The sequence below is a fragment of the Dendropsophus ebraccatus genome, chromosome 4 (assembly GCF_027789765.1).
Source record: "Dendropsophus ebraccatus isolate aDenEbr1 chromosome 4, aDenEbr1.pat, whole genome shotgun sequence".
Classification (NCBI taxonomy): domain Eukaryota; kingdom Metazoa; phylum Chordata; class Amphibia; order Anura; family Hylidae; genus Dendropsophus; species Dendropsophus ebraccatus.
In genome coordinates this window covers 66,056,151-66,070,080 of record NC_091457.1, presented here as the reverse complement: position 1 = coordinate 66,070,080, position 13,930 = coordinate 66,056,151, and the positions used below count along the sequence as shown (strand labels likewise).

Sequence of the window (13,930 nt, the reverse complement as noted above, 5' to 3'; positions counted from 1 at the left end):
CACAAGTGCATTATTTTATATTTGGAAAAACTGAACTGCAGTTTCCAGTCTTTTATCTAGTACAGCTTAATCATTTCTAGTCTTCTTTCTGACTACTCAACTATTTTACAAATGTTTGTGTGTGAGCGCTCCCCTACTCTTACATCTTACAGTGGTCTTAAAATAGAATGCACTGCCAGGTGACAGGTTTTCTTTAAAATGCTTCCAATAGTATTTGTTACTATTAACAAACAAATTCATGTTAAATCAAATTAAGATTTTATTTAATATCATGGCATTTGGTATATGTTAACAGGTTATAAGGCACAGAAATGAGGTGGCATACTTAATAAATTCGAAACATAAAAAAAGTCTTATTTCATAATTGTACATTACTTTAAAAAACATCTAGGGCATAAAGGAGTATTTGGGTATTCAGACATAAACTTTAATAAAAGCTGCAGGAGCATTAGACACAGGGCAGCAGTATAGCATTATCATACATCCTGAACATGTATCATTACCTTTCTGTCATATTATTGCTCCCTATGTGTGCCTTCTAAACGCAGCAAGACACAGAGCAGGCCCCTGTCATTTAGTCATTAACCAGGGGTTTACTCTGGATTATTTTCACATGATTTATAGGTAAGGTTATACAGTGAGCACACATACATATATTTGCACACGACAGTCAGTGCTCTCTTTAATATGTAAATCATTTCACTATAAAGAGTAAGTAGATAATGTTGCCAAACAGTGCTTCTATAATTAATAAATAATTACCCTACAAAGTATACTAATAACACAATAATATAAAACCAGCCAGGATGCCTTGTTAATAGTACCATCAAAATACCCTGCTCAATAGTGCAATAATAGACATAAGCAATAATGCCCCTGTAAACAATTCTAGCTAAATGTCACAATAGTGCTACCAGGTAGTGGTATAATCTATCATGGTTTATGGCAAGATGAACTTTGTGTGAATCCATACTCAACCTCAACAGTTTGTTGTTTAAGTTGCCTGCCTATTGTCAGTTACCATTGACTTTTCTCATCCAATGAATTTCAGTTGCATTGAGTAGCAATGAGTTGGGGCTCATTTATTAAAATTATACAAACAGGAGATCACAGATTTTATTTTCATTCTTTGGGCCAGTTCACACTGAATAAATGAGGTGGAATTTTGCGGCGGAGCTCTGCGCCGGGGAATCCCGCCGGCCTCAGTGTCAAACGGCATCTCTATGGGAGGGCTCGCACGCACCCTCCTATACAGACAATGTGGGTCACCGGCAGTGGGAGGGCTCCGCCGCGGAATTTTGCTGAATTTACTCAGTGTGAACTAGTCCTATCATTGGAGAATTAAATGCAACTGGGTTTCGTGGGCCACAACTCTGTGTCCTATGTTAATGCATAGAAAGTTTGGGGCCCTGTAAGTCATAGTCCGAGATTTATCAAACCTTGTAAAATAAGAGAATAATGTAAACCTACCATTTTAGTCACAGCTCAACTTTTATTTTACCAGAATTGAATGAAAACTGAGCTGTGATTATCTGCTATAGGCAGTTCTACACCAGTCTCTATTGTACAGTTTGGTCAATCTGGGCCATTGATGTTACTTTGGTCCTACAAATCCATTTATTGGTCCTCTTTGGTGGATGTTTTGCACTATATAGACTGTTGTCAGTGAGATTACTTTGCAGGCATAAATATGTTTGGTATCAGCTTGTTGTGATAATATAGACGACTTAAGTCGAAGGTGTTTCAGATGCTGGTTGGTGATAGGTTGCCTTCCAAGGATGTTTCTCTTTAACAACTTTAAGTGTATACTTCTTCAAATGTGGGCAGTTCTTCAGAAAGGCTTGAATAACATCTGGGTCCACCACACAATAGCAATGAATTTCCTCCAACTTAGTACATTTCCCAGCTAAGTCAATAAGATATGAGTTGAGAGCGCTTGAGGAGGTTGTCTGTATGACAAGTTTTCGCAGGCAACCAGTATAATGAGTACTGATAAATTTTAGCTGATTAGTCATTTCATTGTAAGTGTTCAGCTGTAATGTGGCCACTGGGATATTTGGCTTTAAGATTCTTGGAATTTTCCAGGCTGGGACTGTGTGGTCAAACTCTAGATCCACAGAGAGAGAGGGGTGACGTTGATGGAGGGCTCCCCAAACTTCATCAGAAATAGCAAGAGTGTATTTGTCTAGACGCTCACACAAAATATCCAGCTGTCGAAAGGGTGGTCTTTCTGGTTTCATCAGTTCTTGAAATACATCTTCAGACAGACTGGAACAGAAGGCACCAAGAGTGGTCAGTTTAGGACATACTCTTAAAACCTCTATCAGAGTGTCAGGAGTTACTTTACAAACTAACGTTCTATTGTTGATGTACAAACTACACAGGTTGGGGCTCCCAGTAGCTATGAGTCTTGTAAAGCCATCACTAAGAGTAAAGGGCAGTTTCCTTAAGTCAATGTGGTGAAGGTCTATTTGACTTTCTTTGCGACACAGCTCCATGATGCTGTCCAAAATCTCAAGTCCTGAGTAGAAATATGGATTCTCTCCACAACATGCAATATTCAAACTCTCCAACTTTTTGCTTTCTTTGGCCAAACAATTCAGAATTTGTGTGACATTTTTCCGTGTTGCTTCTTTTGATTGGTCAAAGACAATCTTCAGTTGCTTTATCTGTCCAAGAAAATCCTGTAGACCATCTATTGATAGAAGTTCTTCATCTGATACCCAACTAAAAAAGAATGGAAATGTGTGCTGTTAGTAAAAATAATACTCATTCATATAGATTATATGGATTACAGATTCCATGCATATGATGTGATAATCACAGTCATAAAAGTGCTAACCACTTATCTACAGCTATTTCACCAAACTTTTTCCCAGTCAGAGTTTTCCCTTAAACTCATGATTCACTAACAGTTAGAAAAGAAGATTGGAACCCGCTTGTCAGCTCTTCAGTCTTGTAGGCATATAGAAGAAAACATTTTTTGGTCTTCATTCATAAAGTTACAAGAGGCAATGGAGATTGTTAGCTAGTAATTATGGGGAACAGACTCAAACACCATAGGTCCCACCATTTCAGAACCTCCACCAGCCCCGTCATACAATCTACTCTAAAATTCCTCATTAGCTGGTCATCTCACCTTTAACCAAGTTGATGGTCTGGGTTATATTTGGGAACTGCCTGGCCCTATATAGGCATTATATGAATATACTATATATGTACTGTCTTACATTGTATGTATATATGTACTGTATATATGTACTGTCTTACATTTGCATTAGCAAAATTGCTTGCTTTTGTAATTTGGCTCCTTTCTCTGCAGTGTTGAGAGCTCACTGCCTAGGTCCCCAACCACAGCTCTCAGCTCTAAGAGAGGTGGTTGGGCTGTGTTGTAACTCCAACCCTTGGATTGTCCCAGTTGTCATGTGTAACCTCAGTGGGAGACACAGAGATGCCGAGCTGATTCAGCTGGTCCCAAAGCATAAACCTATATAAAACCCCTTTGTGTACAGGGAAGACTCTAACCTGCTGTTATGTTCCCACAGCACACTGAACACTGAACAGAATGTAATTAAGGTAATTCTCATCCTCAGCACTGTCTTATTAAAACTCGATTGTAATGAATATGTTAATTAGGCAATTTGGTGCACTGAGGTGGGACTACCTCAAATAAATTTAAAATAAATTGCTTTATATACACACCACTAAGGGTCCATTTACACAGAAAGCTTATCTGACAGATTATCTGCTAAAGATTTGAAGCCAAAGCCAGGAACAGACTATAAACAGAGATCAGGTCATATATGAAAGCCTGAGATTTCTCCTATTTTCAAACCCATTCATGGCTTTGGCTTCAAATCTTTGGCAGAAAATCTTTCTGTGTAAATGGACCCTAAATGCATTTGTTTCACCTACTAATTTCTGCTTGTAATGCAGTCTTTGTCCTCTGTTATCAGCCATTTATGGATGGGGCTAACCATAATGTTTTTCAACAAAGTGAAAGTATAATTACGTATTCTAATAATTCACTGGGACAAGTCAGCGTTACTACCCCTTGATCCACTTCCCTCACGTTCAGAAGTAGATGAGCTGGGTGTCCTCATAGTTACTCAGTTTAGATACTTGGGAATCCAAATTGACCCAGATATTAAAGTGACACTGTCACCTCCTTTGTGCATTCTGACATCTCTACACAGGTGTAAAGGGTAAATTTAGCGTTTTTCATACCTTATTTTATATCATACGTCATGGTGCTTGTTCAAGTAAAAAGTGTCCTTTTATCAACTGCAGATTGTATTAAGTGGGTGTGACCTCGCGTCATTAGCGCCACTTAGCCCACAAGCGCCAGCGCCACTTAGCGCCACAACGGTACATTGGCCCGCCCCCTTGACACCCATTGGTTGGCCGACGTGAAGGGGGTGGGGTCTAGACCTTTCGGCCAGCCTGTTTCAATGGCCAGCGAGGGGGCGGGGCAACTGTGGTGTTGTGGGCGGGGCTAAGTGGCGCTAATGCCACGAGGCCCTGCCCACTTAACTCAATCTGCAGTTGATAAAAGATGACTTTTTACTTGAACAAGCACCATGAGGTATGATATAAAATAGGGTATGAAAACCGCTAAATTTACCCTTTACACCTGTGTAGAGATGTCAGAATGCAAAAAGGAGGTGACAGTGTCACTTTAAGTATCTTGCTCTGAGACTGACACCTATTTTAGCCAGGTCCATGGATAAAGTAAAGATTTGGCATAAGCTCCCCATCTCTTTAGTTGGGAGGGTCAACCTGACTAAAATCATTCCCAGTTCCTTTATGTTTTACACAATGCGCCAGTGTGGGTTCTAGAAAAACAGTTTTGAAGAATACAATCTCTTTATGGGGATGCGATTTGGGATGATAGGGTTCCCTGGATTAAAGGGGAACTCTGCTAAAAATGTTTTCTTTCAAATCAGCTGATGTCAGAAAGTTATACAGATTTTAATTTACTTTCACTTACAAATCTCCAGTTTTCTAGTGCTTATCAGCTGCTGTATGTCCTGCAGGAAGTGGTGTATTCTTTCCGGTCTTACACAGTGCTCTCTGCTGCCACCTCTAGTTGTGACAGGAATTGTCCAATATAGTAGCAAATCCCCATAGAAAACCTCACCAGCTTTGGACAGGAACCATCAATTCATATAAAATATTATATGAGTTGACGGCTAGGCTGGATGATATTATAAAGCTAGAAAACGGCATCTATAACAAACACAAAGCCATGACCTAATTTGAGGCAGTAGGGTTGCTATAGGACAAGTTGGAAGAGGGAGGGTGCAGGGAAGTAGGCTCTAGTAATGTTGATTAAGTAGCAGACGCAGTGGAGTGGGATCAATTGGTTCTCCTAAGTATTTCATGGCTGGGCTACATATTCTTTTTCCAGCATTGGTACCTTATGTACGACTACTTACAAGGGTTGATTGTAGAGCTTTAAGATGTTGTACCCTCCGCCTGCCATGTAGTAAAGTGCTTTGTATCTGAATACTTCTGTGGTATTGTTTCGTAAAAGTTACGATTGTTATGGGATCGGGGTGGGGTTTGGGAGTTGAGAAATGGCAATGTCAAATTTTAACTTTTTGTCATGAAAAAAATCTTTAATAAAAAGAATGTGAAAACAAAATGTTTGACAATTTCAATGACTGTTAGGCTGGTTTCCCACCACATTCCAATTTTCATTTTTTGACTTTTGTTTTCTCCTTGCTACCTTTCAGGCTAGGTTCACATTGTTCAGTCTGGTCCCCAAAGGGTTAAGTGAGGATTCAATACAAATTGTCAACGAGGCGTGTAGGAGTGTTTTTTTCTGAATGGTATTATTAGTCTGGGAGGGTCAAAATAAATGGCCCTTCCCACCCTGGTACTGCTAGGCTGCTGCTGTTTGGTTTTCCAACCCCTGGCTGGTTATGAACATGGCGGGGATCCTACATGCTTTTTAAAAAATATATATTTATTTTTAAAAAAGCATGTAGGCTTCCCCCATGTTAAGCAGCCAGGTTAAAAAAAATTATAATTTAACCATATAATAATTTAGCCACTGGGGACCAAATTATCACCCCATGCCCCCCCAATTGCGCAGAGTCTGGCCAACAGGGGGGTAAATTTAACCCCCTGGAGACCAGACTGTCACCTCTTGCCACCCCACCTCATCTCCCAATGAGCACAATCTGGCCCACAGGGGGTTAACTTACCCCCTGGGAGCCAGATTGACTTTTTTCTGGCTAAAAAACACCACTAAAAATGCCCTACACATAGGCTATGGTGTTTTTTAGTGAAGCAGAAGACGTCCATTAAAGTCTATAGGAGAAAAACGCCCCAGTTTGCAAAGGAAACAAAATCCTTAGCATGTTGCATTTTGGAAAAACTGCCACAGAGCCTCAAAAACACGAGAAAGGAGAGAAAAACGCCACACCAAAAAAACGCTGTGTGTAAGGCATATCATAAATGACAAAATGAGAGGAATGAGGAACAACACTACTTGGGGACTGGGAGATAATTTCCTGACAGATGGTATCTATCTGAAGTAGGAGGCCAAGTCTTCAGCACAGAGGTTAGTAATGGGTGTCTGTAATTTGGGTTTGAGGAAAGAGTTAAGGGTATCAAAGAGTCTTTTTGGGTTATGGGACAGAGAAGAGAGTGGTATAGTAGGATTGCTTGGCACAGTGAAGAGCAGAGAAAGACCGCTGCAATTTTTTATTTCCTCCATAAATGTTCGGCACACCTAGAGCATTGTAGATAAAACTAGTTCTAAATGTGTGTCAGGGCTGTGCCCATCTGTTTCAGGCTGTTTGGGGTATGGGTGGTGCAACTTTGTCCAGGTGGGTTTGAGCGTGTCATGGTAGTGTTTGGCAGCCAAATTATTACAGGAAAGGGTAGAGATAGGAGGCAGTGATGACAGTACAGCATATAAGAGTTGTTGGGTGTTTATGACACAAAGGTTTCTGTATGTAAGTGAGGTTAGGATGTCAAGAGGAGGATGAGAATTTGATAAGAGCAGGAATATCAGAAGACAGAAACTAAGGAAGCCAGGTAGAGAAATGATCGAGAAACTGATGAGGTGAGCAAGTGGGGGCATTAGATAAAAGAGAAAATTGAGAGAGAAGTACACTCACTCCTCCACCTTGTCTATTCTCCAGTCTATAAGTATATGTGAGGTGTAAGCCTTCATAGGTCAGAGCGACAGGTGAGACTATATTTCTGTGAGAGGCAGCAGGTGGAAAAATTTAGAAATAAATATGTCATGAGTGAGTTTGTTACAGACAGAGAGTTCCAAATAGTGCAGTTAATGGTAAAGAGGGTTTCTATAGGAAGTACCATAGTTAAGAAAGAAACGCTGCTAGTGAAAGAGGGGTTAGGAAAAATGCCCCCCACTGCACGTAGGAGTCGCCATGTATGGAACAATGAGTTAAGGCAAGTGCTGGGATGTGTATACTGTACATTAAAAGGATGGATTTACTCCAACTAACCCAGGGAAATCCTTAATACAATAATCATTCTTTTTTTGTAAGCTGCATGCTATTGTAATGAAAGTTATTGTGTAAAGATATAACAATGGTGAACAGTAACCCCATAGAGATTTAAATGCCATTTAATAAACCTGTATTCTAGATATTAAAAATGAAAAAATCTGGGGTGTAACTGCAATACAGGGCTGTAACTACAGTGGGTATAAAGGTTTAGGTCTAGATATTTAGATATCAAGTTGCATTATAGCAGGTTTTCTGTGCGTTCCCAGGAGCTTTACCATTAATATACTATGAGATTGATTTTTCAAGCTATTACTTTAATTTAACTCATTACCTACCTGATTTCTGTATAGTGCCAGACAGAGTTTGATGCCACTGCCATGGCCCAGGACTGGCACACCTTGGAAACAGAGCGGCGATCTGTAAGAGGTAAGTAGTAAAATATTTCTGCAAGAATCTCCTGCGGCATGTAGTTCCATTGTGGTGACATTGTGACAGTTACTGGTGAACCTGTGTAGTAAAACCTGTAAAGTAAATGTTAGATAATAAGTACTCCATGTACCGGATATTGCAAAACAAGGCACAGCCTTCCTGTACTTCCATCTCCTGAAGCATTGATTAAACAAGCCTACAGCTCTTAAAAGGTAAAAGGTGAGGCGTAAGCAGAGCCTGCCATTTAAGGAGTGGTTTCACATGTCAGATCTATGAATAACTTACTTAACAGTGGACAGGCTGCTTGTGAGCAGGTGTGTCTAACCCTATAGGTGCTTTCCTTATTGTGTGGAATAGCTCAGGAGTAGTAGATAGAGACAGCTTGATCCCCCAGTTTATATAGAGTCAGTTAAAGCATTTCTTAGAGGCCATCAATTCTATGTTTTGGTCAGACTGTGCAGGTATATATTGGCAACCGGTCAAAAAATATACCTCACATATAGTGTGGGCCGATCGCCTTTAAAAGGTTTATCCAGTGCTACAAAAACATGGCCACTTTCTTTCAGAGAAAAAACGACTCTTGTCTCCAGTTCAGGTGCGGCTTGAAATGAAGCTCCATTCACTTCAAGAAACTGAGCAGCAAAATCCCACCCAAGCTGGAGACAAGAGTGGGGCTGTCTCTGGAAGAAAGTGGCCATGTTTTTGTAGCGCTGGATAACCCCTTTAATAGGGTAAACATCTAATACAAACATGTACATTGTCAGTGCAGGACTAACAAGTGCAACAAACCTAGCTTGAGTCCTGCCCAAAGTATACACTCAAGAAATGAACCTAATGCCGTCAATATATAACTGCATTCAGCCCATTAAACCTTGTGGTATATGTCAGGTTACTTGTGACATAGGGTCAAAACATAGTGTTAATGTAATTTTATAATAAAGTGAGTGTGCATAAGTAGATTTGGCCATAGAACAGTAATGTCCGGCTGCAACTGTGCTCAGTTACCAGTTTGGGCTAAAATGGCAGGTATGGGTTTTCAGCTGCACTGATTTCTATTTCCACACTGAGATGATTTCCTAATGCTGCCTACACTTCCCATAAACAGAGTGCAAAGAAAACACAAGGTGCTTCAGGTGTCGTTATTCCCTTTTGGTAATGGGAGGGGGGGGGTAACCTAGTAAGCCCTTATGCACACGCAGGGCCTTTTCTAGTGGCCGGTCAACTGCACGGGGCGGCAAAAGCTAGGGGGCGCTGGCCGCCCAGCCACCCGCCCCATCATCTGCCCAGATAGCCGCCACCCCGCCCGGCAGGGTCCCTCCAGGTAGCCGGATCTCCTGCAAGTACACTGAGCTTCCGGCACAGGCAGCCTGCCACACACCGGCCCGGAATCTCACCGCTGTAGCCCCGCCGTGCCCGGACTTCTCCTCTCCTGTTTGGTGGTGGACATGTGACGTGATGACGTCACATGTCCGCAGCTGAGGAGAGAAGTCGAGGGGCTACAGCGGTGAGCTTCCGGGCCGGTGTGTGGCAGACTTCCTGTGCCGGAAGCTCACTGTGCTTGCAGGATCAGCTGCCAGACAGAAGGGGACGCTGCTGCAGGATCCAGGAGAGGTGAGTGTATTTTTTCCCCGCTCATAATTGCTGTAATGTGGGGGCTACAAAGGGGCCAATACTATGGAAGGCTACATAAGGGGAGGGCTATACTATGGGGGGCTATTCAGATGGGGGGCTACATGGGGGAGGGCTATACTATGGGGGGCTACTCGGGGGGAGGGCTATACTATGGGGGGCTACTCGGGGGGAGGGATATACTTTGGGGGTCTACACGAGGAGAGGGCCTTGCTATGGGGGGCTACACAGGGGGTCTATACTATGGGGGGCTACACAGGGGGAGGGCTATCCTATATGGGGCTATTACTATCTGGACTGCACAGGGGGATTATTACTATAAGGGGGAAGCACAGGGGGATTATTACTATAAGGGGGAGCACTGGGGGGATTATTACTATGAGGGGGAGCACAGGGGGGATTGTTACTATAGGGGGAACAGGAGGGATTATTACTATGGGGGGCAAAGAGGGGATTATTACTATGGGGGGAAGCACAGGTGGGATTATTACTATGGAGGGAAGCACAGGGGGGTTATCACTATGGGGGGAGCACAGGGGGGATTATTACTATGGGGGGAGCACAGGGGGGATTATTACTATGGGGGGAGCACAAGGGGGATTATTACTATGAGGGAAGCACAGGAGGGAATATTACTATGGAGTGGAGCACAGGGGGATTATAACTATGGGGGGAGCACAGGGGGATTATAACTATGGGGATAGAGCACAGGGGGATTATTACTATTGGGGGGAGCACAGGGAGATTATTACTATGGAGCGGAGCACAGGGAGATTATTACTATGGGGAGAGCACAGGGGGATTATTACTATGGGGATAGAGCACAGGGGGATTATTTCTATTGGGACTGCACAGGGGGGATTATTACTATGGGGGGGAAGCAAACGTGGGATTATTACTTTTGGGACTGCACAGCGGGGGTTATAACTATGGGGCAGAGCACAGGGGGGATTATTACTATGGGGATAGAGCACAGGGGGATTATTACTATGGAGGGGAGCACAGGGGGATTATTACTATGGGGATAGAGTATGGGGGGAGCACAGGGGGATTATTAATATGGGGGGGCACAGGGGGGATTATTACTATGGGAGGAAGCACAGGGGGGGATTATTACTATGGGAGGGAGGACAGGGGGGGGATTATTACTATGAGGGGAAGCACAGGGGGGATTATTACTAAATAAGGGCACAGCAGGGGATCCTACATACAGGGGGCAATCCACATAGCTACTTACTTCACTGCACATGACACAAAAAAGTGGAAGTTGTTGTAAAAGTGCGGAGCCTAAGATGTCTGTCTGGCAGGTTCAGAAAAGATGAATTGCAGGAAATCATCATGGCGGTCTGGGCCAAAAGGAGAGGAAAAGAGAAGTGACGCCTCAGATTAAAGAAGACGTCACCTGTGAGTCACGGAATTACTTTTTTTTTGGAGGGGGGGGGGGGGGGGGCGCTTTTAGCAAGATTTGCCCTGTAGTCCAAATTACCTAGAAACGGCCCTGTGCACACGTTCAGTAATATTTTCATCCGTTTCATCTACTGATGAATAGCCCAATAGACATCAATGTGCACTAATACGGAAATACGGATCCGTAAATTACGGGACGTGTGAATAAGGCCTAAGGCTCACTTGAAGGTGTTGTGCACTTAGCACGTAGATAGCAGACTCCTGTGATGGAAACAGTTTGCATCCAGACATTTTTGCAAAAGTTTGTACTTTTCTTTGTCAGTTTGCAATATGTGTGCTCTAATTCCCATGCTATACACTGGCAAGAACAGACTGTGCAGGTGTGGCCTATGATGGGAAACCATATGAACAATATGGAATCTGGGGGGAAATGGGGTGTTATAAATTGTAACACAATAAGCCTAATCAATTTAGGATGAACACAGATGCTAGCTGGGAAAAAATACATGCAATACCTACATGATGTTTTTTGCTATGGTGTTTTTTGTTTTTTTTTGTAGGGTAGTTTTGTGTAATCTGTGCATTTGCTTTTTTTTAATCCCAGCAGGGCCTGCTTTCAGCACTTAAGACTTCAATAGAGCGGTAAAAACACAAAACAATGTAATTTCTATATGCATATTGGCATTTTTTTCAGGTGTTTTTCCCCAATTGTTCAATAGAAATCCTGCAATCGTATCATAAAGAATGACTTATATGAGACTTTACACTTGGACTAAAAAAACGCATAGGATAAAACACCAGATAAAACATTTATGGTAAGTTACGCTGAACTGAGAAAAAGCTTGAAAATCTGCTAGAAAAAAACACAAAAAATATCCCTGGTATCCCAAGTTTGTGCCTAAAATACAATACTGCAAATAATTCTGATACTTGATACTATTCATAAATAGTTTCCATTATCATAAAAAGAAATGGTGTGTGCCACGTGTCTTCTGCAGCATTTGCTGAAGAGGTTAATGAAGCTTGATGGTAGCAATATATATCTTTATATGTCAATGGGTTACTAAATCAGAGCACACACCACATGAGGTATATGGTTACTACACAGAAGGTCACATAACTGCAGTGTCAAATCTGATCTGCACACAATAATGAGATCAGTACAATTCCTTATGTATTGCAGTCGTTACACACCCATAATACTCACCAGCGTGCAAAACTGACACTTCCTGAATCAAGAGCTGCATTCTTCCCGTCAGCTAGCATTGGTGGATTGCTGTCAGATGACCCAAGCAGCCAATAGTGAGAACAGCCAGGAGTGTGAGCAGACACAGATTCAGAAAGTACTTTACTTGTACAACAGCGATGTCTATTCTGACTTTTCTTGGTACATCTGCAGAGTGGATTAGATTAAAGTTTAAAAGTACATCAAACCTTGGTGCACATCCTGCTATGGACAAACACAGTTAATTTTTTTAGCTGAAATTTTCGCATTACAAAGTCATAATTTCTTTTAAAGAATGTGGGTAAAAAACCACAAATGCTAAGACACATTTACACATGCATTTACAGCAGGTCTATGAGACAAAGAATGCTTCAAACCAGGTGAAAAAACACCATAGCTGCGAAAACTGTCACAGACAAAAAAAAAAAGGTTCACAAACATTAAAACATTGTATATCTCTCTATTAACTCTCAGCTAACATCTGGCTGTAGCAAAAAAAAAAAAACACCATGCACTCCCTAAAAAAATGCCATATGTGAAACCACGTAGTCTGGTATACCTATTTTTTCCAACTGCATAGAAAAAAAATCCTAATAAAAAAAAAAACAGTAGCTGCACTCACCCTTTTCATGTCTTCACTGACTCTTTATTTCGTGAAAACCAACACAAATAAGGTGCTGGTACATGTGGGCAGATGCCAAACAGGGTAAGGCTATGTTCACACTACGTTAGAGAACGGCCGGTCTCTGGCCGGATTATCTCGGCCGGTACTTAAATACCGTCCAGGTGATCTTTCCGACCGCGGAGCTCTGATGCGGGCGCATCAGCGTGCGCCCCCATCAGTGCTTCCCCTAGCATACAGTGAAGTGAGCGTCCGGAGCCGCTTGCTTCACTGTGTGAACTGACAGGTCTTTCTGCGGCTGGAATTCACTGAATTCATTAAAAATAAAGCTATGTCCCACCCCGCAAAACTATGGCCGTAGTTTTACATAGTGTGAACATAGCCTTGGTGAACATAGTATTGGTCTGTTTGGCACTGGCTTGTGCTTCTACTCATCACAGTCTATGGACTACAGTGGTCTGTAGAATTATAAGCCAAACAGACATATCTTTTACCCTGTTTGACGTCTACCCACAGCTATTCGCACCTTATTTGTGCTGGTTTGAAAAAAATAAAGAGCCAGGGAAGGCATCAAAAGGGTGAGTGCAGCTACAGTTTCTTTATTACATTTGTTGCCTTCTCACTGAAGATTTAGCTAGCACCACCCAGCTTTCCCAACAAGTCAGGTACACACCTGATGCTTATTAGTGAAGTCAGGGCTGAGTCTAGGGTTTCTGCCGCCTGAGGCAAACCTCATACGGCTGCCCCATCACAAAACCTCATCTGCCCCCCCCTTCTACCCAGAGGGCTGTGCAGGTCTTGACAGTTGACAGTTGGTAGTCTGGCTTGGCCAGAGTCACATCTAACCTCCCTGCATCACCTCAGTAATCCTGTCAGGCTTGAGGTTCAGTCTCCTAACCTGTTTCCAGGCAAGTATAAGGATTAATACGTGTCGTCAAAGTCTCAGTAGGACATTCTCTGTATTTATTAGTGCCTGCTGTCGGATTGGTGAAGTGTTAGAGGGTCTCCCATTCACTGTCCATATCTTCCTGGCTCTCAAGTCAGTGTGTTCATGCGTCTTCCTCCTGCTTGCTAGTGAGCGTTGACAGCGTCATTTCTTTCAAGTCAGTAACTTCAAGTATCTATTCA

At 42.3% G+C, this 13,930-nt stretch overlaps 2 protein-coding genes across 3 annotated transcripts in view; one reads left to right on the top strand and one right to left on the bottom strand.

Annotated features, from left to right (window-relative positions):
* Positions 1-241: 241 nt before the first annotated feature.
* Positions 242-13,599, bottom strand: FBXL8 (F-box and leucine rich repeat protein 8). The gene is made up of 4 exons (XM_069965971.1): positions 13,476-13,599; positions 12,163-12,348; positions 7,826-8,011; positions 242-2,727 (listed from the first exon to the last, which is right to left on the bottom strand). Exons 2-4 carry the CDS (start codon positions 12,219-12,221, stop codon positions 1,728-1,730), a joined length of 1,245 nt encoding a protein of 414 aa, XP_069822072.1. The 5' UTR covers positions 12,222-12,348; positions 13,476-13,599; the 3' UTR covers positions 242-1,727.
* TRADD (TNFRSF1A associated via death domain) overlaps positions 7,839-13,930 on the top strand; it is an 81,368-nt gene continuing 75,276 nt past the window's right edge. Inside the window, exon 1 of one of the 2 annotated variants that reach the window (XM_069965972.1) lies at positions 7,839-7,916. The gene's annotated coding sequence lies outside the window, so the exon portion shown is untranslated. The remainder of the gene's footprint in view (positions 7,917-13,930) is intronic. The other variant, XM_069965973.1, reaches the window with a different exon arrangement.